Genomic DNA, 26,974 nt, shown 5'->3' on the forward strand with positions numbered 1-26,974 from the left:
AGTGGACAAAGGAAGTGATGTTTATTTCCTTCTTGCACTGTCTGAAAACAGACCGGGTCTGAAGACATCTACATGCCCGTGACAGAAGCCCTTCGACTGTGCCGCGGCCCGATGTGCACAGAGCCGCGAAGGCCCGTTTAACGCTGCTTGCAGCTTTAATGGCACACATTTTCAGACAATCCCTTCTCAAAGACATTCATTAGGTAGGCTACATACCAGATCCCTTAAATGCATCCACGTCTCCCTCACTTATGCATCTTAGTCCCACTGAAGATGTGAGAAGATGCATGAAAAGATGCAAATAATCGGAGAAACACAGTTTTAGAGAAATGGAAAGTACACAGTTATCACTGCTAAAGCAGCAGTATTTTCTCTCTGTATGTTCCCTTAAAGTGTTGACAGTCACATGTACATGAATAAAAACCTGCATTCTGTATTCATACTGTGTAAAGATCAGTCAGACCATAGTGTGTAAATAGACCTCACTGCTCAGACACTGAATGCACATGAACTATTTCTACTGACAGAATGCATTTATTTTATTTATTAATTTTTGTGTCTTGCAATTTCAAGATTCAAGATCTTTTTTATTATTATTTTACAATGCAAGGTTGCACAACAAAATGTAGTCTGTAGTGTCCCAATGCCACTCACAGAAACCACACAAATGGACCAAGAAACAACAAGTCACAAAAACAAAACTATTTTTTATTTTGTAGTGCAGAGGACGAATTGAGGAGTTTCACAGCCTGATGAAAGAAGCTGCTCTGTAGTCTGGTGGTACGACAGCAGATACTGTATCTCTTGCCAGATGGCAGCACGGTGAACAGGCTGTGGTTGGGGTAGGTTTTGTCTTTCAGTATCCTTTGGGCTTTATGTAGGCTCCTCACCTCACCAATATCACTGATGCTTGGTAGATGGGTACCGATGATGTTCTGGGTGGTTATGATCACCCGCTGCACAGCCTTCCTGTCTTGGGCCGTGCACATCCCATGCCAATTTGTGATGTTTCCAGTCAGGATGCTTTCTATGGCTCCTCTGTAAAAGTTAAGAAGAACTTGAGATGGGAATTTTGCCTTCTTAAGTTTTTACTTAAAAAGTACAGTCGTTCCTGAGCCTTTTTTTTACTAGGATGGAGATGTATGACGTCCATGACAGATTCTCTGTGATGCTGATACCCAGGAACTTAAAACTGTTCACCTGCTCCACCTCAGCTCCACTGATGTAGACAGGGGTGTGTGTCTTTGCCTCCTTTATCCTAAAATCAACAATCAGCTCCTTGGTTTTGTTGACATTTAGGCAGTAGGTTGTTCTCTGTGCACCATTCTGTAAGATTGTTGATTTCCTCCCGATATGAACTCTCATCGTTTGAAATCTGGCCGATGATGGTGGTGTCATCCGCAAACTTCACAACAGCGTTCTCTCCATGGGGGGGGGGGGGGGTTTCAGTCATGGGTGTACAGTGTGAATAAGAGGGGGCTAAGCATACAACCCTGGGGGGCTCCGGTGTTGAGCACTGGAGTTGAGGAGGTGTGACCACCAATCCGAACTGTCTGGGGTCTGTTTGTGTGGAAGTCCAGTATCCAGTTGCAGAGTGTGGTACTTAAGCCCAGAGTACCAAGTTTTCCAGTCAGTTTCATGGGAGATATTGTATTAAATGCTGAGCTGAAATCAACAAACAGCATTCTGATGTAGATGTTGTTATTTTCAAGGTGTGCGAAAACTGAGTAGAGGACAGTGGAGATGGCATCCTCTGTGGATTGGTTGGCTCTGTATGCAAACTGGTGAGTGTCCAGGTTGTCTGGGATGTTGTCTTTGATGTGCTTGAGAACCATTTTTTCAAAGCACTTCATCAGAATGGAAGTGAGTGCAGGGTGGTAGTCATTTAGACTAGACACAGATGCAGACTTTTTAGGTACACGGATGATGGTGGCTGTCTTGAAGTAGGTGGGAACACTCTCCTGTGACAGTGATATGTTAAAAATGTCAGTAAAGCATCAACTAGCTGGTTGGCTCATGTTTTTAGTACGTGGCCAGGGATGTTATCAGGCCTAGCAGCTTTATTCATATCCACTCTCAGCAGGACTCTTCTCACATCCGCTGTGGATATTGACAGGTATTGGCAGGTCCTCTGGAGGCAGAGTGGACTTATACAGCTGACTCTTTGCTGAGGATATCTAAGCGAGCATAGAATGAGTTAAGCTCACCTGGCAACGTGGCCTCACACATTATGGGGGCCCTCCTGCTTTTGTAGCCTGTGATGTTCTGGATGGCCTGCCACATATCTTTGGTGTTGTTGGTGTTGAGGTCTCTCTCCAATCTCTGCTGATGTCTCCCACTATGCCTCCTTGATGCCAGCTTTCAGTCTTGCTCTGGCATTGTTGTATGTTTCCTTATCACCTCACTGAAAGGCAGCTTTTTTGGCTGTAGATAGAGCCCTTACCTCTCCAGTTGAGGGCTCTGGTTAGGGTCCAGGCTATCTGGTTAGGGAATGATTTTATTGTCTTTGTGATCACCACAGCATCAACACATTTGCTGATGTATGATGTCATTGTTGATGTGTTTCTCCTGGGTGGTGGCATCTCTGAACATGTGCCAGTCTGTGCACTCAAAACAGTCCTGTAGAGCTGCTATAGCTTCATCTGTCCACACTTAAACAGTTTTTACTGATGTTTGACCCTTTTTATCAACTGAGATTAAGTAGGCAGGAGAAGCAGGGAAATATGGTCTGATAGACCAAAATGGGAACAAGGGAGGGCTTTGTAGCTGCCAGGAATGTTTGTATAAACATGGTCCAGGGTATTACTTCCCCTGGTGGGGATGTGGACATGTTGGTGGAATTTAGGTAAAACAGTTTTGAGGTCTGTTTGATTAAAATCACCAGCTACAATAAAAATACCATCTGGTTGTTTTGTCATGTGAATGCTGATGACCTCATACAATTCCTGCAGTGCATTTTTTGAATTTGCATCTGGAGCAGTGTGAATCACAACAACAAACACACTGGTGAATTCTCTGGGCAGATAATATGGTCGACATCTTAACATTAAAAACTCGACATCTGGTAAATATTGTCCATCCACTCTGATTGCATTTGAGCACCAAGCATCATTGATGTAAGCACAGAGTCCACCTCCTCTCCTTACCAGAGTCTTGTGTTCTGTCGGCGCAAAACACTGTCCGCCCATCAAGTGCAATAGCTTAATCCAGGATGTTGGGATGGGGCCAGGTCTCTGTAAAGATGTGGACACAACAGTCTCTGATCTCCTGTTGTTGAGTTAGCCTGTGTCTGATTTCATCCATTTGTAAATTGATTGCAAATTCATCATTTAATAATCCCGGTTATGATTATGTTTTAGAAAGTGTAGAAATTATTTATTAGCCAAAATGTTTTAAGAAAAAATGGAAATTATATAAATTTATCTCACATGGAACCATAGTTCCTACCTATGCAGAGAGATTTTCAGCTCTACATGTGACTGAATGGAAATGACGATACAAGCGTGTTTCTTGATGACAGACAACAGAGTCTCCTCCTCTCTATAATATTATCCATGATGCAGATTAAAAGGAATAATAGCAGAACATGAACTGAAAAATCTAGTTGTTGCTGTTATAGGCCTGGTCTGCTAGGGGACTTCCCATGATGCACTTGTTGTGGTAAAATTTTCAAATGGACCAATAAATCTTCAGATCATCCACAACTTAGCATAAAACTCAAAACTTATCAGAGACAGACTCAAAGAAATACACTTGAAGCTGGTAGAGTTCAATGTGAATAGGTTTACTCTGCATAAAGAGCAATACAAAGCAAACTGAGGCCTTGATGCAAAATCATAAAACATTAAATTATATACCTCTCATAACCACTCCCTATGCGGAGCTTATTTTCTAAACTCCACCTTTCTTGACCTTGACACTTTGGTAATAATCCAGACATGATTCATCCAAAAAAAAAAAAAAGGTGTCTCAAACTTCTCTAACATGTATCATTTGTACCTGGCATATTCCACATTTTTCACAATACACATGGCCTAGCGGCTTTCAATCATTGCACACAGAGAATCAAAATGTGACATTACTGATCATCCCCTTCAAAATTTCCCTGGGAACTGTCTCTTATTGATGTAAATGTTATCCTTGCACAGTTACTAACATGTTGCATAGTTACTAGCATAACTGATTGTTGTTGACATCTGTATCCACCACACACTGAGCTCCTCTTACCCCTCTTCATCTAGACATGTCCCATTAATGCATGTTTATAACTTATGGAGTTACAGTTTGGCAACGAAAATAAAATTTGGCAATGAAAACAAAACCTGAACTGAAAAAGCAAACAATGGCATTGAAACACTTGTATTGGAAAAAGTTGTATTGGCACTGAAAAAAGTTCCACTGAAAAATAAAATGCAAAATATTTTTTGCATTATGATGTGTTTTTCAATGTCAATCTTCAGATTTTTTCTTCATGTCTGCCTTTTTTCAGTAACAGATTTTTTTTACACTGTCAGTATTTTTTCAGTGTCATTGATTTTCAGTTTCAACTTTCCGTCAGTGTTTTGGCGTAGAGAGGAGGGCCCTTGCTAGGCCTACATTACCCAGTGTGCCTTGTGGTCCGACGAAGATTGGATATCTGAGTGCGATGGAATCATGGCAGAGATTTTGAGTCAGACTGTTGTAATTTTAGCTCTAGGATTGTTAATATGTCACTTTATTACAATTGTTACAAGAAAGTAACAATACATTGTTACAAGAAAGTAACAATGTAGATTCCCAGTATATGGTCAGTTTATCCAAATAACACCTGTTTGTAAATCTGCTGCGACATTTTCGGAAATGTGAGAAGCCACTGGCCGGGTGACACCAGCTGGTCAGTTCAGCTGCTAGCTGACCAAGTCCTGCGTCGTCATCCAAGGGAAAACATAATCCGATGAACTGATCTGTGCGGCCAGGGCTACCAACTCTAACGCATTAACCGTGAGAGTCACGCAATTGACGCTTTTCACATGCTGTCACACCACACATACATTTTCTCACGCAATAACGTTGTGGCGTGAAAAGAGGACACTGTCAGATAAGACAGAGCAGCAAAGCACAACAGCAGCCGAGGAAAGTGAGAAATATACGCACATCTGTTATATTGTAATTTATTCCCATGTATGCTACTCAGAGTAATCTCAGTCAGCAGCTTTTATGGCAGCAGCACAGCATCTCTCCCTCTGCCAATAAAGTCTGCACCATGCCCATGCAGGTAGGAGTGAGAGTGAGTTACTATGGTTACGGGGACGCTCAGTGTCACTCTGAAACTTTCTTGTGATGCCCAATAATAGTTTTTTAGGTAACCTACTACCATTTTAGTCCACATAATGTTTTTATAAATATTATTTCAAATATGAAATAGCCATTCTTCTGATAATCATTTCCTGTCCTGATCCACCAAATTGTATATTGTTCTTGATGTATTCTTGGTTTTCATAGCACCCTCAAACTAATTTATCTAGACTAAGTGCAGGTGGCTGTTTCTTGACTTAATCCAAGAGGTTAGGTGGTGTGGAAGTGCAGGAAATTTGTTTTAAATTACAATTTTTTAAAATATCTTTACAAGTTTGTCTTCCCATTTTAAAACATAATCAAGTAACCATGTGTGCACGTGTTGTCTTTTTTGGTGTGTGTGTGTGTGTGTGTGGGTGGTGTGGGTGGCACACGGATGTCAATCACTGCAATGCAATGGTCATTTGTCTAATTTTTAATTTGTTGGGTGTTACTCAGGATTTGTCGGTGTAAAGCTGCAGAGCTTTCCCACATAGAGTATCGTTAGTAAAGTTATTGGAGCATTGCAGCACTAGGCCAGAGAGAGGTCAAGTGGTTCAATTTACCATGAATAATGCTAATTTTATTATGTACAAAAATAAATACTACTGAAATCTCACTCCAAGCTGAAGTCAGAAGTTGCCAGCCCTGGTACTGCTCTTTGGTGATGTACTGCTGGCTCTAATGTCTCTGCAGCATTTTGATAAATGATAACCCCTTTTGGAAGATAAATGTTGGTCTCACAGATGAAATCTAACAATTGTAGCTGCCACATTAGTTTGTCTGAATGTAAATTTAAACTTCATTTTTTTCCTGGACAGCACAACAGTGCTGCCTCTGGGGCTCTAAACGCACAGATATCACCACATTTCAATAAATATAAATTTATTAAAATGAACAGATCAGTCTAAAAATTGTTTTATTTCATTAAGCTACAGTTATGATTTTATTATAGCTAAATTACAGACTGAATAACAATTTACTGCATCTTTTTTTCCCCTCTTTTTAAACATGAAAAACTTACCAAGCAGGAAAGAGCAGGTCTCAAATTAATCATGTAAAGATAGCATAGCATAAGATAAACAAAATAATGAGCATGGCAATACTTTTTATTTTTTGAGCTTAGATTATGTATGTGAAAAGTTAACATTGAATCATAAATGAATTGACAGAGACAAACAGCCATGGATAATGGTCAGAGACACAGCCATGCCCACCGCAGAATGCTCTAGAACACTCTATGACCCTTAGAATATACAACCGTGCAGTTAAATCGTATGATTGTTGGTTCTGCCACCCCATCCATCAGCTGGGAACTAAAAGTTGAACGCAAATCTAGCACACCCCTGTAAAGGACAGGGGTGTGCTAGATTTGCAACACAAGACAAAACGAGAGCATCATTATGAAATGACAATAATAATCGTTTCATTTCAATTATCATGTTTTCATAATCGTTGGAATCGTGATCAAAAATAAAATTTGATTAATTGCACAGCCCTGATACAGAGGTGAATATGTAAGAGCATGCTAGTGCATAGATTCTAACTTATGGGCACTGTTTCCTATGGCACACAACAGGATGGCAACTGATGAACTTTCTTCACTCCAGAGGCCTACATGAACTTTCTTTTCCTACATCCTGACCATGAAGAAGTTGACCCAAAAGCTGTACAATTAAATAAATGTGGTGTAGAGAAATAAATTTATCTTTGAAGTGATTGCTAACTGCATGCATTAATTTACTGATGTGCGTACTGAAATTGCCTTTCAATGATGATGCACTGACTTGATTTATGTACTGAAATGTCCTTGCACAGTGATGCATTCATGTACTGTGAACAAACTGAAGTACATTTGACAGTTTGACACTTTGAATGGTGATGCATTCACTTACTAATGCAGGTACTGAAATGCATTTGAACATTTATGCACTGGACTTACTGCCGTATAAACAGAAATACATTTAGTAGTGATGAGTTCACTTTCAGAAAACAACATGACATAATCAACTAGATTGTTCCACAAAAGAAATTCACTCTGCGGGAGTTGTTGAAATTACAAGAGCACAGGGTCGACTAAAGGCATAGGCATAGACTGTAAAAAATATGGACGTAATCACCGTGACGTCACCCATTGGTTTGTGAACTGCCGTTTTGACACCTTGAATTTAGCGAATTGACCATTGCCATCTTGGATTTCACCGTTGCCATGTTTGATTTTTGGAGTCAGAACTGGCCATATCTGGATGAGAGGGTGGAGCTGACCATAGTGCTAGCTGCTAGCTTGGTTAGCACGGTCCATTTACAATCAATGGTTAACAGTGATAACGCTAATGCTAATGCTAATCCGCTAGTGCAAAACAGGCCTAAAACCATTAAAATAAAATGCGAGCAATTACTAAAACGTGACTCCTTTGAGGATTTTTTATCACAACCAAATGCTGGACAAGACTTTTGTAGGTGACCAAAATGTTACAATTAACTTTCATGAACTGAAAACACTGTGAAACAGCAGCAGCTACGCCTATACTCTGTGAATCCGGGTTTACGCCATGGTTACGTTATGTAATAAATGTTGTCACCATGGTACCAACTTGTCAATCACAACGTAGCCACACTCTAAAGCATATGCTGCTTTATTGTATATTTTTACTCTAAATGGGGCCATAATTTACAAAATGAACATCATGATGCATTGAAAAAGACTTGATACTAACGATTGAGACTATAAATTCATTAGGAAAGTGTGAAAGTGAGAAAGTGAGAAGTAGGGACATTTTCTCATAGATTTCCACACAATCAGACTTCTTTTTGCAGCCAGTAGAATCGCCCCCTGCTAGCCATTAGAAAAAAATGCAGGTTTAAGGCACTTCTGCATTGGCTTCACTTCTCAAACCAGGAGCTACCCGCTGGGCATAAGCCATATAGGCGGTTACCTAGGGCACCACCTTGTCTGGTGGGCACTGGTCGCCCTCAAGGGAAAATAAATAAATACAAATTCACTGGTGGGCATCCTTCCTCATTTGAGGTAAAAAAAATATAAATAAATACATAAAGAAATATATAGTTCCACTTTGCACCCCTGTTCCTAACAATGTTTCACCTGCCCTGCACCTGTACTGTGCTCACTGAAAAAGAGGGATGACGCATCACAGACAGACAAAGTCTGTGATGAGATGTATAGAGGCAGATACTCACATTTTATTACATAATAAAAAGTCCCAAGCTTTCAGCTGGGCAAGGAAGAAAATGGAGTAAAGAGGAGGAAGAAAAGAAAGCCCAATATAGAGGTATGTTGTCTTATGGTAACATTAAAATGCCGTTTTGTGTGTAAAGTTAGACGTTTCATTTGTAGCAGCTAGCTAGCTAAGTAGCAATAAAGCTAATGCTAGATAATTATGCTACAATAGTTGCTACACACAGATAATGTTACAGATGGAAGGATGTGAGCTTCAGGAATGAGCTTTCTGGATAGCTGCTCCTTCCTACAATGTAAGGCCTTGTGCTGAAATTTCACTGAACAATATCAGTGATAATGGCTAACACTATATCCATAAAAACAGATTTCTGCACTGGGTTGCACCAGCTATGTGTAAGCCTGCATGAGCCACACGTAGCACATTGTAGTAAGCTAGATTGAGATTGAAATATTGAAACTGACACTTACCCTAGGAGCACGTGTGTAAATATTTAGTTGTTACTCAGAGTTTTGTTGTAATTTATCTCCTTGGTGCAAGCTTTGCTTTTAGAAATGCATAAATCACAACTCACAACAGTAATAATTTACGTCATAACTAAGTTTGAACTTACACACAGCTGGAGCAACAGGCTGCAGCAGTTGTTTGTCCTACTCTGCAGCTACATGTCTTTGCTTGTAATAGGCTAATATCTACTCTATAACTGTCCAGATGTACTCAGGAAATATTTGCAGAAGCCCCCAGCTGCTGGAGTCTCTGAAGCAGGTAAGTTCAGCCAGTTATTTGTTGTCTCTGTGTAATTGATAATACACTGCTATGTTGTCATTATCATCATTATTATTATTATTGTTATTGAATGTTACATCTTTTCAATTCAAATCAATTCAAATTTATTTATATAGTGCCAAATCACAACAAAAGTCATCTCAGGGCACTTTTCACATAGAACTGGGGCTTGTTTCAGAAAGCAGGTTCAGCAAACTCTGAGTCAAACCCTGAACTTTGAGTTGATGAGCCTCAAGATTGGAAACTCAGAGTTTCCATTTCAGAACAGCTGATCAGAGTCAGTTCAGTCAACTCTGAGTATGTTCACTTTGAGTTAAGCTCGTGCGTGATGAATGAAAAAAGCCATCATCAATGGAGCTCTGATACAATGAGTCACTATGGCAAGAGGTAAATAAAAGGCAGAGCCTCCATTTTAATCCAGTGGATGTAGAGATATGAGTGTGTGCAGACGTTGCCTATGTCAAAGTGGGAAAAGTATCGATAGGTTAACACAATTAAGTTCTATTCAGTGTTGTCCATTAATCCATCATTTACCAGACTTACATTTCCTTAATGATGATAAAGTGGAATCTGACTGTGTATCAGGCTGCAGCTACATTACATTTTAAATATAGGGGAGACCAGGGACAGTTGTAACACTTTTTGCGATTTTCTCAATAAATCAAAAACCATTGGAACTGGAACAGTCCATTTGCTATATTATAAACTCCGATGTGTCAACTACTGAAACAATGCATTTAAGTGGTTTTATGAAATATGTACAGGTTACAAAATTGATTTATATACAGTCACTCCACTGTTACAACTATCCCAGTGTACAGAGACAGCTGTAACACATGCCAGGGACGGTTGTAACATGTCAAAAATATACATAATCAATCAATCTAATACTCAAAATGAAAAAGATTATTTATCATTTTTTTTAAATAATGAATACCTTTTTTCACACTACATGACAAAAAAGAGGGGAAGCCATCAAATTATAATGCAAAAAAATTATTTAATGGGTAGAACACACATCCTCAAAAAAGTTTAAACATGAAATATAAATGGATTAGTTTGGGGACAACATTTAGCACAGGGTCACATCGCAATACCATATGATGAGGCCACTGTCCTGACTGATTTGCCCTGTTTTATGCCATCTGAAGCCCTCTCCAGCAAAGGAAGTGAGACTCCCCTCTCTGTCTTCCTCTTTCTGATATTTAGCATGCTATAAACAAACATGAGAATTTCCACTGACTATTAGCATGCAACTGATTCTTATTAACTTAGCTTTTAATTTCTATCTATCTATCTATCTATCTATCTATCTATCTATCTATCTATCTAGTTTATGTAGGCCTTTAGATTTTTAAAATATAAATTAAACTTGTACGGTTGAACACCTTGACAGTATCCAAAAAATACATCCGATAGAAAAGTTAAATTTTTACCTCAAAAAAACACTTTTGCTGGTAACTTTCTCTGGGAGTTTCAAATGTGGCTCCTTTTTTTGTGAGCAAGAAGACAATCTAACTGAGCATGTGCAGAGTTAGTGTAATCACTGTGGCTTGTTTCTGATTGGAGGAATTCAAGATGTTACAACCGTCCCATGTTACAACTATCACTGGTCTCCCCTATTTGTTCAGCTTTAACCTGATGGATAAAACACAGGAGGCAACAACTGAAGATGAAAAATATAGTCAAAGATTTAAAACATATATAGATCAAAGACATAGAGACATGACTGTAGCTCACAGTCTGATCAGTAATAATGTGTTTGTTGATTTGTACTTGAAAAGGCATCAAGGTTAAAGTACAGAATATTTTAAATATTTAGACATCTATTTGTATCTCAGCTCGACAGCATACAGTGACTTTATTTCTGCTACTTCAACAAATGTAGTAAATTTAAACATTGTCACTGAAATGCTGTTAAAACACGTTAAGATTATGCTCCCTATTTAAAAATCTCACTTTCAAACTACATTCTGCAGCTGCACCACAATCCTGCAAATATATAATCTACAATATTATAGGAATGAGGTTCCATCAGTGCAACCAATAACATCATGACTGATAGAGATAATTATTCATTGATTCCACGTGTCTAAAGCTTCATACCGATATTTACAATTTAAACTGAGATTACACATTATGTGCAATAAAGATTTCAGCACAGGAGCTGCTGGAACAAACTAACAGCTGTCGGTTTTACTCTGAGCCAAGGCTGAATTCACGCTGTGTAATATCTGAATGTGAGAGGAAAAAACACCGTTCAAAGAAATGACTGATGCACATAAAAGCAGTAACTTTAGAAAGTCCTGAGTAACTAAACTAATATTCAACCAGAATTTAGATTTTGATAGGTAGTAAACCTCCGCTAATGAATGCACTTTGATACGGACTGAATGAATGAGGAAATGAAACAGTGTGTTGGGCTCTGTAAGAGGGAGGAGACAGAGAGAAACTTAGGGTTTGTTGAAGAAAACTTAGCATCAGAGAGTCAGTTACTACGGTAACTGGCCCCAAGTGTAAGTTAGCTCTCTTTCTGAAACTGAAAACCCAGAGTTTCCCTCATTTCAGGGTGAACAAACTCAGAGTTTTCACTAAACCTGCTGAAACAGGCCCCAGGTCTAGACCATACTCTTTAATTTAGAGAGAGAGACCCAACAATTCCCCCATGAGCAAGCACTTGGCGACAGTGGTAAGGAAAAACTCCCCTTTAATGGGAAGAAACCTCAAGCAGAACCCGGCTCTAGGTGGGCGGCCATCTGCTTTGACTGGTTGGGTTGAGAGAGAGAGAGAAGAGGGTGTGGAGGTGAGGGGGTGGAGAAGAGGAGAGAGGAGCTCAGTGCATCAATGGAAGTTCCCCAGCAATCTAGGCCTAAAGCAGCATAACTAAGGGCTGGTCCAAGGCAAGCTTGGTCGGCCCTAACTATAAGCTTTATCAAAAAGGAAAGTGTTAAAGCTACTCTTAAATGTAGAGAGGGTGTCTGCCCCCTGGACCGAATCTGGAGGATTGGTTCCACAAGAGAAGAGCCTGATAGCTGAAGGCTCTGCCTCCCATTCTACTTTTGGCAACTGTAGGAACCACCAGTAAACCTGCATTCTGGGAGCAGAGTGTTCTAGTGGGGTAATAGGGTACTATAAACTCTTTAAGATATAATGGTGCCTGACCATTAAGGGCTTTGTAGGTGTGGAGAAGGATTTTAAATTCAGTTCTGGATTTTACTGGAAGCCAATGCAGTGAAGCTAAAATGGGAGATATATGATCTCTTTTTCTAGTTTTTGTCAGCACACATGCAGCTGCGTTCTGGACCAGCTGGAGAGTCTTTAGAGAATTGTTAGGGCAGCCTGATAATAATGAGTTGCAATAATCCAGCCCAGAAATAACAAATGCATGGACTATTTTTTCTGCATCTTTTTGAGAAAGGATGTGCCTGATTTTTGCAATATTACGTAGGTGAAAAAAGGCAGTCCTTGAAATTTGTTTTATGTGAGAGTTGAAGGACATGTCCTGATCAAAAATAACTCCCAGACGCCTTACAGTGGTGCCGGAGGCCAGAGTAATGCCATCTAAATTAGCTATATCATTAGATAATGTGTTTCTAAGGCGTTTAGGGCCAAGCACAATAACTTCAGTTTTGTTTTAGTTTAGTAGCAGAAAATTACAGGTCATCCAGGTCTTTATGTCCTTAAGGCATGCTTCGAGTTTAGTTAACTGATTGGTTTCATCTGGCTTCACTGATAAATATATTTGGGTATCATCTGCATAGCAATGAAAATTTAGGTGAATAGTATTGGTCCAAGAACAGAACCTTGTGGAACTCTGTGTCTAACTTTTGCCTTCATGGAGGATTCATCATTAACATGTACAAACTGAAATCGATCTGATAAATAGGACTTAAACTAGCTTAATGCAGTTCCTTTAATGCCAATTAAATGTTCCAGTCTCTGCAATAGGATCTGATGATCAGTTGTGTCAAAATTGGCACTAAGATCTAACAAGACAAGTACAGAAACAAGTCCTTTGTCTGATGCAGTCAGGAGGTCATTTGTGACCTTCACCAGTGCTGTGTCTGTGCTATGATGCACTCTAAATCCTGACTGAAAATCTTCAAATAAACTATTGTTAGGTAGAAAGTCACACGACTGATTGGTAACTGCTTTCTCAAGGATCTTAGAGAGAAATGGAAGATTAGATATGGTTGTCTATAGTTGGCTAAGTCGCCTGAATCAAGAGTAGGCTTCTTAAGAAGAGGTTTAATTACAGCTACTTTAAAGGACTGTGGTACGTAGCCTGTTACTAAAGATGGATTGATTACATCTAGTAAAGAATTACTAATTAAGGGTAAGACTTCCTTAAGCAGCCTAGTTGGGATGGGGTCTAAGAGACAGGTTGAAGGTTTGGATGAAGAAATCATTGAAGTTAATTCAGAAAGGTCAATTGGAGAAAAACAGTCCAAATATATGTCCAAATATATAGGTTTCACAGCTGCCTCTAAGGTTCCCGAGTTTGTGGATAAATCGGTGCCTGTTGAGTGCAGAGAGTAAACATTTACACCTTGTTACTAATTAAATGTAGGTCTTAGTCAAACTAAATAAAGTTTATTTGTACAGTGATACTTTATTTGCAGTAGAATGACACAAACTTAGTGCAGTGGTATAACAGTATGGATGTACTGTATGTTTAAATACAGCTGCAGGTCAAGCACCATCTAGCACCATATCAAGCACTCCAGCTACCTCCAGTGAAACACAGCCTGCAGCAGGTGAGTTCTGTTCATTGTATGTTACAGCTGCAGTAATGTAAATAATGTCAATATGGACAAATTCCAGACACATTTCGCTATAATTCTATCAAATATTCAAAATCAGTTATGAACATATGTAACTCATCCTGTACATCTGGAATGTTTTGTCCATTTGTCCTCAAATGGATGCTAAGGAATCTATTTTTACTATGCTAGTTCTTTGGCCAAACCTTTCACCATTTTCTAACCCTTCACAATGACTGAATGCCATGGGAACTGCACACACACATTTAATTTCTTTCATTTTCACTCATTCAATTTTTTTCTTTTTTCATTAATTTTTAAGGCAATAGCGCCACCTACTGGACCTTTTTCAAAAAAGTTCAAATGACTTAGAACAACATTGAACTATAGGTCCATTTAGAAAGTTTCATGTCAAATACCATTATTATCAACTTTTAAATGGTTTCTTACACACTTGTATTAAAATGGTAACACTAGCACCATAAAATATATTGAATCATAAATGTAATTTCTATATTAGGAAAGGGAACATACATAACTTAAATCCTAATCAATATTAGACTACAACCATCTGTTTTATTCAAGTTGTCTATAGGACACATTAAAGCTAGTACAACTTATTCCCATCAAAAATAATTGAAACCTGGATTCTTGACCTTTTTTCACTCATGTAACTGAACAGTTCTGGTCAACTGTTATCTATACTTCAGATGTGTTTATTGCCTGATGTGTTGTAATTTATGAATCATTGTGTGTCCTTACTCAAGGATTAATAACTATATTTGCATGTATGTTTAGATTTGCCTGCAAGTGAAGGAACAACAGACACAACATACACTGCTACTACTCTACAGCCTGCAGACACCCCATCAACTGGAACAGATCCTGAAGTATGTGAGTCCATTAAAGCAGCATCAATAGAACCTGCTGACTGGCCAGCCCTGTCTGATATGATGAAGACAGAGTTAGTCAGCAGAGGGTCATATCAGGAAAAATAAGACTCTACATTTCCAAAATGAGAGGATGGAAGAAGTTCCCATCACCACCACTTTTGCTGAAAATTAGTGAATGGAGAGAAAATCATTCAAGAGAAGCTGGGTGGTAAAAAATAGTGTTTACTGCTCAGCTGCAAGCTGTTCTCACACACAGAAAAAAACCCTACATACTAATCAGTAATGGACTTAGTGACTGCAATTGCAATGAAACACTCAAAAGCCATGAGAACAGTCCAGAACATTCTAGGCACATGACATGATAGCTTTAGTAATCTATCAAGTGTAATCTATGAATAACCAAGTGCCAGTGTCTTGGATGTTACTGGCAGGTAGTTGGTAATATTTAGTAATTTATTCATTCTTTGGTAGGGGAAACCAGGGACAGTTGTAACATGGGACGGTTGTAACACCTTGAATTCCTCCAATCAGAGACAAGCTACAGTGATTACAGTCACTCTGCACATGCTCAGTTAGACTGTATTCTTGCTTACAAAAAAGGAGCCACATAACTCCCAAAGAAAGTTACCAGCAAAAGTGTTTGTTTTGGGGGTTTTTTGAGGTAAAAATTTAAATCCAAATAAGTATTATTAGAATCACTGTTTGGACCCTGTACTGAATGTTGTTCTCAAACTAATCAATTTTGATTTCATGTTTAAACTTTTTGGAGGATGTGTGTTCTACCCATTTAATAATTTTCTTGCATTATAATTTGATGGCTTCCTCTCTTTTTTGTCATGTAGTGTGAAAAAAGGTATTCATAAATAAAATAAAATAAAAAAAAAAGAATAGTCACAATAACATGAATGATAAATAATTTTTATCTGGCTGTGGCTCAGGAGGTAGAGCAGGTCGTTCACTAATCAGAAGATTAGTGGTTCGATGCCCGGCTCCTCCAGTCCGCATGTCAATGGATCCTTAAGCAAGATACTTAACCCCAAATTGCTCCTGGTGGCTGTTCCATCAGCATGTGAATGTGTGTAAATGATTAGATTTCCTCTGATGGGCAGGTTGGGACCTTGCATGGTAGCCCCTGTACCCATTCAGCGTATGAATGTGTGTCAGTGGGTGAATGTGATTCATAGTGTAAAAAGTGCTTTGAGTGGTCGGAAGACTAGAAAGGCGATATACAAGTACAGTCCATTTACCATTTTGAGTATTTGATTAATTATGTATATTTTAGACATGTTACAACCGTCGCTGACATGTGTTACAACTGTCCCTGTACACTGGGACAGTTCTAACAGTGCAGTAACTGTATTTAAATCAATTTTACAACTTGTACATATTTCATAAAATCACTTAAATACATTGTTTCAGTAGTTGACACATTGAAGTTTAACATATAGAAAATGGACCATTCCAGTGTAAATGTTTTTTGATTTATTGGGAAAATCACAAAAAATGTTACAACTGCTCCTGGTCTCCCCTACATAATTCATATGATTGAGAAGTAATTTTAATTTATAAACATAAAAAATATATATTTTTGTCTTGAAACCATTGTGCTATCTGATGTTTGTTGTCCTTTTTTTTTGAGTAGGTGGTGATGAGGCAGTACTGGTAGGGTAATTTGGGTGGAATGTTGTTGGGGTGGGGGAGTGTTGCACCAAAATGGCTAGAACCAGCCCTGTAAGAGCATACTGTCTAATGCAACAGCAAAAAACAAAACACAAAAACAGAGCAAGAAAGCATCTTCTCTCACAGATGATCTTTGGCTGAACACAAACATACAGACTAATGGCAAGAGCAACAAACAAAAACGGAGCAAGGAGGCATATTCTCAGATGAGTGATCTTTGCTGAACACAGACAGCGGCTTGCGCAGCGCACTTGAACCAGACAGACAAGTCTCACTGTCAGCATCTCACTCACGGAATAAACGTTAATTAGCAACAGCTGATATAATCTGCCATGGTGACTTTACCGCATTTTCCGACGAAACTGCTGGTTTGGACCAGCTAAACAGTTGCTGTTTGAAAGGGAGGAAATTAAAGTTTGAAGACAGACAGCAAGGCTGCCTGTGAAATCGTTTAATAAATCCAAGTCTCTGACACACAAATACTTAATATTTACACACTCACGTTTTCCACTGACAGCGAAACTCTCTTGCTGGAGACCCTGCTGGTCCCCACAGCAGCAGAAAGCAGCAACTACTGACAAACGGAGCTTTAATACATAGCTTTAATAGATTTAATACAAGCTACATTTGGATAAAGCAGCAAACTTAGCTTGGTGGCAAAAGCGGTGATCCCTGCCACGTCTCCCGAGGAGCAAACACTTAAAAACCAAGCTGCATTTGTAACGTTATTATGTGAGCTGCAGCAAGCATGTGAGCAGTAGGTGTGCAGCACGCGCGCAAAAGTGCGCGCATGAAAGCAGCACTAAGGCAGAGAGAGAGAAAACATATTTACAACCACAATATAAAAGGCTGACAAATGAAGGTGTGTCTCCGTGCTGTTGGTTAGATGTAATCAACTGATGTCTTAATTGACATCCGGTGGAATGACAGCAAGGAAATTACAGGTGAGCATGCCTGAGGGATTGGAATGACAGATGGGCTGTGGTCAGAAAGTCTCTCGTATCGTCACCGACAACTGCGGTGCTGAGAGAATCCGACTGCACTCACACTGGGCTACGTAATTATGCGACAGCGGATGTTATTGATGTGGGTCTGTCCTGGTGAAACTACATTGTTCTGAAGATGGACAACAAAAAGCGCATCTCAGATACTTTGCCCCGGTCTTTCTTACCGTGTTGTTTCATGCAGGATATATAAACGTGCACAACACAGTGAAAAATATTACTTCATTACTGTCGTGGGTTCGCTTTCAATGATGGCTCAGACGACGAGAAACTTCAGCGTGGTGATTTTTTATTCACACCAAGTTCCCCCAAACAAGAGTGGCAAAAATATTTACAGTGCAGGAGTGGAAAAAAATCCTAATAACAAAAAAAAAGTATTTACACGACAGGTTTCACACTGGCAGTTTGTCACCCAGATTGTTACTTAACCACGACCAAAAACCCAACCAACCTAAATGAGCAGAGCTCCCCCTTATATATTCTTAGCCCCTCCCCCGGGCAAACCAATTAACAAATTATAGTGTACTACTTTCAAATTTGACATCACAACAAACATAAATTCAAAAATCAATGATATATTTCACATAAAGGAAAAATGGCACTAATCGCCCTCCATGCAGCGATGGCCCAATACCCCCAAACCAAAATAAACCATAAAATATCAGTTCATACAATGTTGATGGTATAGTCCATGGTCACCTGACCCTCCTAAGCGCGCCACCAAGCGCTATTTATGGGGTGTCCAGGAAGTGCCTCTGTTTGGCCCATGCCCAGAGGCAACCAGAGGCAGCAGCAGCAGGTAAGTGTATGTGTGTGTGTGTGTCGCGTCAGCGCCGAGTGTGCACCCTCGAACGCCTAGCGTGCAGAAAAGAGTTCGGACAGTGGGGAAAAGTTTGTGGGAGTGCAGGACCGCGGGACACAAGTGCGGGCCTGCAAGGAACAGTTTTAACCGGAGCATGGCTCCGCAGGAACAGTGGGAGCGCTGCGCGCTGTGCGCTCCCGGCACCGGCGCTTTCTCTCCGGCCAAGAGAGAGAGAGAAACGCACGCCGGTTAGGGCATGACGGAGCGTTCACGGGCGCCCCGTCACAATTACCAAGGTCAGAATTGAATTAAAAAAGGAATATAGCCACAAAACACAGTACAAAATACAGCCACAAAACTGAAAGGACATTGTCACATTGAGAATGCTTGCTCATGCTCACCCTCCTGAATCCCAATTTTTGTATGAAAATAAAAGTTAAATGTATGAAAGATAGACAGAACATGTTACTACTGTTCATATCATCATTCTTAAGTTTCAAACATGATGAATTAAAACCATCATCTGACTAAAAACATCTCATATCCCTTTCTCTTGAAAAACTTCTGTGTTATGGTTAATATGCCGATTATGATCTGTTATTAGCCTGTGCATATAACAGCTTAAGAACCATCACACACAACTTGAAATGTTGACTTGATTGTGCTTTAAAGTTTTTATGGTTGATACAGGCTGTGTGAAGAAACGGCATGTCTGGTGATTTAAATAATGATGTTACGCTGCTGTGCCTGGTGCGTAAATGCACACAGCATCTTTCTTCATGTGGGTGATCCCTGCAGGTATTTAATAAACTCAAGAAACGTTACAGTTGTTTTAGTGCCACATTCCCTCATTTTGTTATGATCCGTCCACTGCAGCTCAACAGGGAAACACTGTACAGGGAAAGAAAAAGTGGAAAGCAGCCTAACTTCATCCAGACACGCCAACAGGACCGGTTATCATTGATTCATTGACTATCTATCTATCTATCTATCTATCTATCTATCTATCTAAACTATAGATGCTGTAGCAAGCATAGTCAATGACAGTGTTTTGAAGAGATGCAGTAGGGGCAGATAATATACATATAGCAATAAAAGCAAAATACAAGTTGTTTTCTGGGTTTGGTTTAATTTCTATTCCAATTGCTGATTTGAAGATGAAAACAGGAAAAGCACGCAAATTTCTGTTTTTTAATTCACATGAAAAACATATAATGCTTTGTGTATTTGTTTATCCTGTTATAAAACAAGCTGAACACAGCTTTGGACAGAGGATACACGGACTGCTGTGGATGTGTAATGTGGGTTTAATTGTTTGAGTTTGTGAATGGTGCATCGCTTGGTGCTGTAAGGCAGTGTGGGACGGAATTATCTCCTTTCCTTTTGTATAGGATGGTCAAGTGTACCCTATGCTAAAGGAGATTAGAAAGGAAGTACTGATGCACTTTTCCTTAGCATTTAAAGAATTCGACCAGCTCTTATCATGGCTGCCACTTAGATACTTCCGGGTCATTTCACTTAGTTAGGAACCTTCCTAAGCAAAAAAGACTACTCAACTGCAGCCATGGTTTGAGATATTATACTAACGACCTGAGCATGCAAAAAATCTTCCTGACTCAACTTTTGCTAAACTTCATGTGGCCACAATTGTTAGATTTCATCTGTGAAGCCAACAATTATCTTCCAAAAGGAATTATATCATATATCAAAATGCTGGAGAGATGTCAAAGCCAGTGGTAAATCACCAAAGAGCTGCACAGATCAGTTCATCGGATCATGTTCTCCCCAGGATTACGACGCAGGACTTGGGCTGCTAGCAGCTGAGATGACCAGCTGGTGTTACCCAGCCAGCGGCTCCTCACATTTCTGCCTCCAGAGCTATAGAATCTGGATCTGTGATTGCAAGCCACCCACTGCCACAGTGATCCTGCTCAACACCCACTGCTGCAATTATTATTATTAGGGACCGAACCCAAAAGGCAGAGGACTACTGTAAAACAGTAGTCCTTGCCTAAGGGCGAGGGCCCTATTGTTTTTCGTGTGTTCGTTTCTTTCTTTTTATTATTACGCCACTTAAACCCTGAATCTGACCCCCTAGACATGCTCAAAAACCCACCAAATTTGGCATGCACATCAGGTCTGGTGAAAAATTTGATAAAATGTAAAAATTAACCCCCATAGTGCCAAAATGTGCTCTCTAGCGCCACCTATGTAACTAAAATGGCCGCCACGGCCCGTAGGAATGTAGTAGAGAGATCAAACCAAAACTCAATTATTCATCTCATCAAGACCTACAAAACATATGCTGACACCCCTGACCTAAATCCAACAGGAAGTCCGCAATTAGCCTTTCAAAATAAGACTTTGCCCCAATTTTGGCCCCTGAACAAACGCTATCTCCTCTGAGGGCATTAAAGGTATCGGCTTCAAACTTTATTAGATGACTTATGATGCTATGTTGAAAAAAAATTGGTAAAAACTTTGTAATAACTCAAAGGGTTTGGATTTTATAAGCCCTCAAAGTTGCAGTGCCACATCACCCTTACAATGTAAACCAATGGGGAGGCATGAACTTTGCGTCAAACAGAGGCTTCTGACGTCTACACGATAAGTCTGACCACTTTCAAACCCATATCAATGGATTCGCCATGAAATTTCCTACTAAAATATGATTTTTAATGTAAGATTTGGCCAAAGACATGGGATGTATGAGGATATGATATTTTACAAGAAGCATACTCTAAAATCCTCCTCTCCAACTGCTCCTGGTGATGTCACTCCCTCAGTGCTGTGAAACTTTCCGCAATACACACTCATTATAAAATCACAGGAGGAGCAAGAAAAGACTCTAAAAGTCAAACTCTAATATGTCAAAAACAGTAAAAGATAGAAAACACATATGAATTCAAGATTTGTAGGTCAAAGTCTCGTTACTCATTTAAAGTTCAAATGAAGTCTGTAACTAAAACTATGTGGAAGCAGTAAATGTTCAAAAAGGTGTGGGTTCGCTCACACTCTCCATTGAAATATATGAGTATTTTTCTGTGTCCAGCTGCACTTACTTATTGTCTCTACACACCTGACAGTACACATGTCAATCAAACTTTCAAAATAAAAGCACACCACTCTTGTAAGAAATATCCCTCATTTTTAAAAGCAAAATGATCTGATCCTGACGGGCCAGAGCGTGAGGTCCCGACCAATGCTGCTTGCAGCTTTAATTAGTCTTATTATTATTGTTATTATTATTTTTATTATTATACATCTCTATGTGGAACTTGCATTGTGCCATGCTCTCTTTCTACCTGCTCCCCCCCTCCCTCTCTCCCTTCTCCTCTCCCCCGCCGCCCAGTTCTGCTTGAGGTTTCTTCCCATTAAAGGGGAGTTTTACGTTGCTGCTGTCGCCAAATGTTTGCTCATGGAGGAATGATGGGTCTCTGTTAATTAAAGAGTACGCTCTAAACCCGCTCGATGTGAAAAGTGCCCTGAGATAACTTCTGTTGTGATTTAGCACTAAATAAATAAAACTGATTTAACTTTTTAACTTGTCTGTGGTTCTTTTGTGGATCAGACCAACACATAAGTTGAATCTGTTATTTTTGCATGGCAGTATCGAACTGTGGTGATGTTTTGATGCGGTATCAGAGCAGTCCAAATGGCTGCAGCGTCCAATCGCTAACCGATTTCCAATAAATGGGTGTGTCAGTCGGTAAAAGATTTCCTCAAAGGCTGCTCTAGTGTATCCTCACTCAAGGATCCCTTCTTGCTCCCTGATCCTTGATCCTCCGAACAGAAATAAACGCATTGGAACAGCCTTCATGATGGTGTACCAGAAAGATTTTGAGGAATGATCAAATAAGGGAATTGACATGTGTGCAGTGTTGTGTGAAGAATGGAAAAAATAGAACTTGAGAGAAGTTCAAGCTCTGCCTACCTTTGCTGCATGAAGTGGTCGTGATTGAGAGATTGTGGGTTTCAGAAAGTTACAGAAATTGTTGGACACAGCCCCTCTATTGTGACATTGGAGAGGTGTAGGGGGAGAGGGTTTTGACTATCAAGCACTTCCTTTGAAGTATACTGAGCCCTTAAGTCTGGTGTTATTCTGTATTTTTCTTACACTCAGCAAATCCCATGAAAAATGTGTTACTCCATTTCTCAATACTTTGACTTTCCTACTTTTATGTGGCTCTCAACCCCAATGCCATTGGTTCCTATTGACATGGATGCAGGAAGTGGAGTACCAAGGGTGCTGCAGCACCACATAATATGCATGATAAAAATCAGCTGTTTATAATTTTAAATGTATATACCAGTGTTTGTGGAAGGATACAACTTGTATTTTGGTTTTATTCATCCATTTATTATCGAAATTCTTATTTCCATTTGCAGTGTGACTGCTGCTGATGCACTGGCAAGGTTGGACTTTCTCTTGTGTGCACATAATACTAGAGCTGTTTCAGAGGAGTTCTACTATGTCTACTAGTTCTACTGTGTCTTAATTAAAATAACCAAGGATGACATGAGTCAGTTTCCACCAGTTTATGTTCCATCCCTGCTCACACTGTCAGCCAAAGAGTTGATTCCAGACAGATACAGCTGAGCTGATTAGCAAAAGTGGGAGTCTACAGCCCACATAAGGCAACATTTCTCTATTTTCAATTACTGCCACTCTGCAGTTATCACATTTTACCATGTATGGCGCTAGATGAAAAGTCAGAAGATCACCAAAGTTATTAGGATCCATTCTCTGGCATCCATAAATAATTGTAAGAAATTTTGTGCCAGTCTAGTAGTTGTTCAGTCTGGACCAAACCAGGTGGAGTCAGCTACTGACGCACAGAGCAACATTGCCATCCATAGAGACATGCCACTAGCATGTTAAAATCATTTAGATGCGAGGACATGGTTTTTTAGTTCTTAATGATAGCATAGATCCTGTACTGTACTGTACTGCACTGTAGGGGTTGCACTAAAGTCTGATGGTGTTTAGAGTAGGCCTGTATTCTCTTTGCACTTTGTTTCTATGAACGATGAGAACCTCACAACCTTTTCTCTTCTGTTTCAAGAATGCATCTCACTGACTTCCTCTCAATTTCTCTCGCAATTTTCTGCTCTTACATACAGTGTTGTGTGTAATTGATGAGGCTGCTTTGTTCAACTTTGCTTTCTGTACTGTTGTCTAAAACATTGTTAAGGTCAAGGCATGTAGAGTCCAGTTCTGCTTGAGGTTTCTTCCTGTTGAAGGGGAGTTTTGGCCACTGTTGCCAAGTCCTTGGTTATAGGGGAATGCTGGGTCTCTGTAAATTAAAGAGTATGGTCTAGACATGCTCTATGTGCCCTGAGATAATGTCTGTTGTGATTTGGCACTATATAAATAAAATTGACTTTGGCTTGACTTGTTAAATTGGTCTACAATATTGTTAATACAATAAATACAGTATTGTATTTATACAGTAAGAAATACAGTGAGTTTCTTTTAGCACCCCTAACTTTAATTACTTTGTCATGACAAAGTATCTCTCTATCTCACTCTGAGGATGTAAGTATTTAAAAACGGCTTCCAAATATATATTTAAATTATTTAAAAAGTCTCAGTAATTTCCTAAAACAGCCATTCACTGTAGTTCTTAACAAATGTTACCCAAACAGGAGGAAATGGTACAGCAGTGGATCAATCCACATTTGGTGCTCTAGTGAGTATTTCTAGCAGCGGGACAGTGTGTGTGGGATTGAGTATAAATAAACTGCTGACATGAAGAAAAATACAGAATATTACCATAATAATGTTTTTGGAAACAATATAAGATTGTTTTCAAAGACTCTTAAATTGGACTGTCTGTGTAGCTTGTAGCAGCCACCCATTCGTGGGACTTGCTGTCATTTCCCTGTCTCCCTGTTCCGAATTCGGATAGTTGCATGTCGAAATCCCTCTGGGTTGATTGGAGGGGTATTCAGATCACCTGTTGTGCAGGGTGTAGGGACTGGCTCCCAAATAGTAATTGAGGGCAGCTAAGTTCATTCCCCTCTTGGCCAATCAGGGTGTGGCAACGCCTTTTTCTGGGGTTTAAGAGAGGAGAGAAACTGCACTGCACTCTGTTCTTCCCTCAACTGGCTGCAGACCTCATATGTAGAGACTGTCAGACAGAAACTCTGGTTTGTTCAGGCCCTTTTGAGTTTTCTTTCTGGTCTTTTGCCTTTCTGATTTGAGGGTACCTTTTGAGTGAATACGAAAAATAATCCTTTCAACCAAGTTACCTGCATTCGGTTGATCTTAGTGCTGTTTGTGCAGGGGGTTGTGCTTGCCTCATGATAGCCTAACAACTGCAGGCTTTATTTTGTTTGTTTATTATACATATTAAAGAGGCATTTGTTTGTTCATATCAAAGAGGCATTTTTTTCATTATAACTATCGAAGAGGCATTTTTTCATTATTGTTGAAGAGGCATTTGTGTATTAAGGGGATGTTTCCCTATGTACAGAACCTTGTGAGGTGGTTTCTCCAAGTGACTATTATTTGTTTTTCTTTATTTTATGTGGCTGGGAGCTGGTTCTCAGGCTACTTTCCGATCAGCTGTGGTCTGGAGGATCAGTACTGCCACAAGCTGTCAGGATCCAGGATGAGTGTTAAAAAGCAGAGTCATCTGTCTTGCAGCTGATTAACAGCTGACAGATTGAGAAAGATAGGAGCTGGAGTGAGGGTGGGGTTGTTTTCTGCTCCACCTGACGGTATGTCTCTCTTTCAGGTTGTGCTATCATCCGTCCTCCCAGAGATGGAGGGATAAGGTACAGAGGCCTGACACAAGAACAGGTGAGGAATGGCTGCTACCATACACTGATTAAAACTGCAGAAAGAACAATTCAAAGTCACAAGTCTGGTATTCACTTCACAAATGCAACACTATAATGGGGTTACACTATTATCGTCCCTTCACCCATAATAGTGGTAACATTTTGACATAAAACAACCAAATTTATGCACACTTGATGTCACCATGTCAGCATAAGATGATTGTGTGGATTGAACTAAGGCTGGTCAGTATGGCCTAAAGTTTATATTTAATTTATAGTCTCAATTTACATCATGTTCTGATGAATATCAAAATTATCTTATTTTATTAGTTTATCTCAAATCAAAGCCAGAATTCAAATAATGAATGAATAAATACAGGCCGGTTGCTAGTAAAGGCTTGGTTAAAATCACTGAGGACAAGTGTAATTACTGGTACTACAATAGTTCACATTCAGCAAAATGTACATTTTCACAGCACAGAGTCATGTCATACCCACCACTTCCTGCAGGTGTTTGACATTAAAAGCATAACATGAATGGGAGATACTAGGCCTTTGGAACCATTGCAAGACTTGATGTGTTTCACATTAAATGACGCAACGACAATGAGCTCAACAGAAATAAAAAAACAGCAAAGTAGAAGTGACTGGAAATTTTTTTCATATTTCTGTTTAAAATGTATGAACTTTATGAGTGCAATTTTAAACCACTGAAGTACTCATTTACTTGCAACATCAATTTATCAATATGAACCATCTTTGAGTTCTGTGTAAGCATTCTCACAGTGCAGTAGTATTTCCTTGTAACTCATGTTACATTAACTGACAAGTGTTGTATCTAAAGGACTCTGAGCATGATTGGATGGTGGAACACATCCTGTACATCTGCAGATACAAACACAGTCTACACTATACATGATCAAAATGCATTCTCTACCTTTACAAACAATACAGCTCACAATACAGTGTTTGTGTGTGTGTGTGTGTAGATCCGCAGTGTGCAGGTTCTCCCTGTGGACTATGAGATAGAGTACATCTGCAGGGGCAACAGGGTGATTGTGGGACCCAAGGTCAGGAAGTGTTTGCCCAACAGCACGTGGACTGATCTGAGCCAGCGCAGCAGATGTTGTGAGTTTGACCTCAGCTGACTCTCCAATCACACATCCATTCATCTCCCACCTGACACACTGCTCCAGACATACTGTATGTATACTTCATCACTGAGTGCCTGATCTTCTGCCACAGAAGGTCAGATATCCTCTGTGGTGATTTTATGCTGAATAGAGACTCCTGCATTCTTTGTCCTCACAGGCAAAATCCCTTAGCATCATTACGTTCAAGGCTTTCTTCAGAAACATTTTGTCTGTCACATTAAAGGTACAGGAAATGCAAAATCATGAATTTGTTCCTAAAAAGATATTTACTGCATTGATGTTTGTGTTATCAAATCTTAGAAGTGTCATTAGTTGCTGTTAATTTCTAGCATGTTTTTTGCCCTTAAAACTCTCTTTCCAGGTTGAGACTCTGGGTTTTAAAACAGCTGGACAGTATTGTTTCCATATACTGTATATAAAAATGGACATAGAGAGGTGAGATGTCACCCATTGGTTTGCACTGGAGCCAGTTTGAAGCCAAGAGTTGCAGCTTATATTCAATGCCATCTTTTCCATTTGGAGCCAGGATCTTACAAATAAGGAGTATAGGGTGTTGTCTTTTACATTCTGGAGACGCGTTCCGCTAACTCGGA

At 39.6% G+C, this 26,974-nt stretch overlaps 1 protein-coding gene across 7 annotated transcripts in view; it reads left to right on the forward strand.

Annotated features, from left to right (window-relative positions):
* Positions 1–26,974, forward strand: part of LOC137198103 (gamma-aminobutyric acid type B receptor subunit 1-like) — a 175,121-nt gene that overhangs the window by 84,652 nt on the left and 63,495 nt on the right. For all 7 annotated transcript variants that reach the window (XM_067611751.1, XM_067611752.1, XM_067611750.1 and 4 more), the window contains exons 3-4: positions 25,182–25,246; positions 26,217–26,355. In XM_067611751.1, coding sequence (XP_067467852.1) covers positions 25,182–25,246; positions 26,217–26,355 — 204 coding nt within the window. The remainder of the gene's footprint in view (positions 1–25,181; positions 25,247–26,216; positions 26,356–26,974) is intronic.

The sequence above is a fragment of the Thunnus thynnus genome, chromosome 15 (genome assembly GCF_963924715.1).
Source record: "Thunnus thynnus chromosome 15, fThuThy2.1, whole genome shotgun sequence".
Classification (NCBI taxonomy): Eukaryota; Metazoa; Chordata; class Actinopteri; order Scombriformes; family Scombridae; genus Thunnus; species Thunnus thynnus.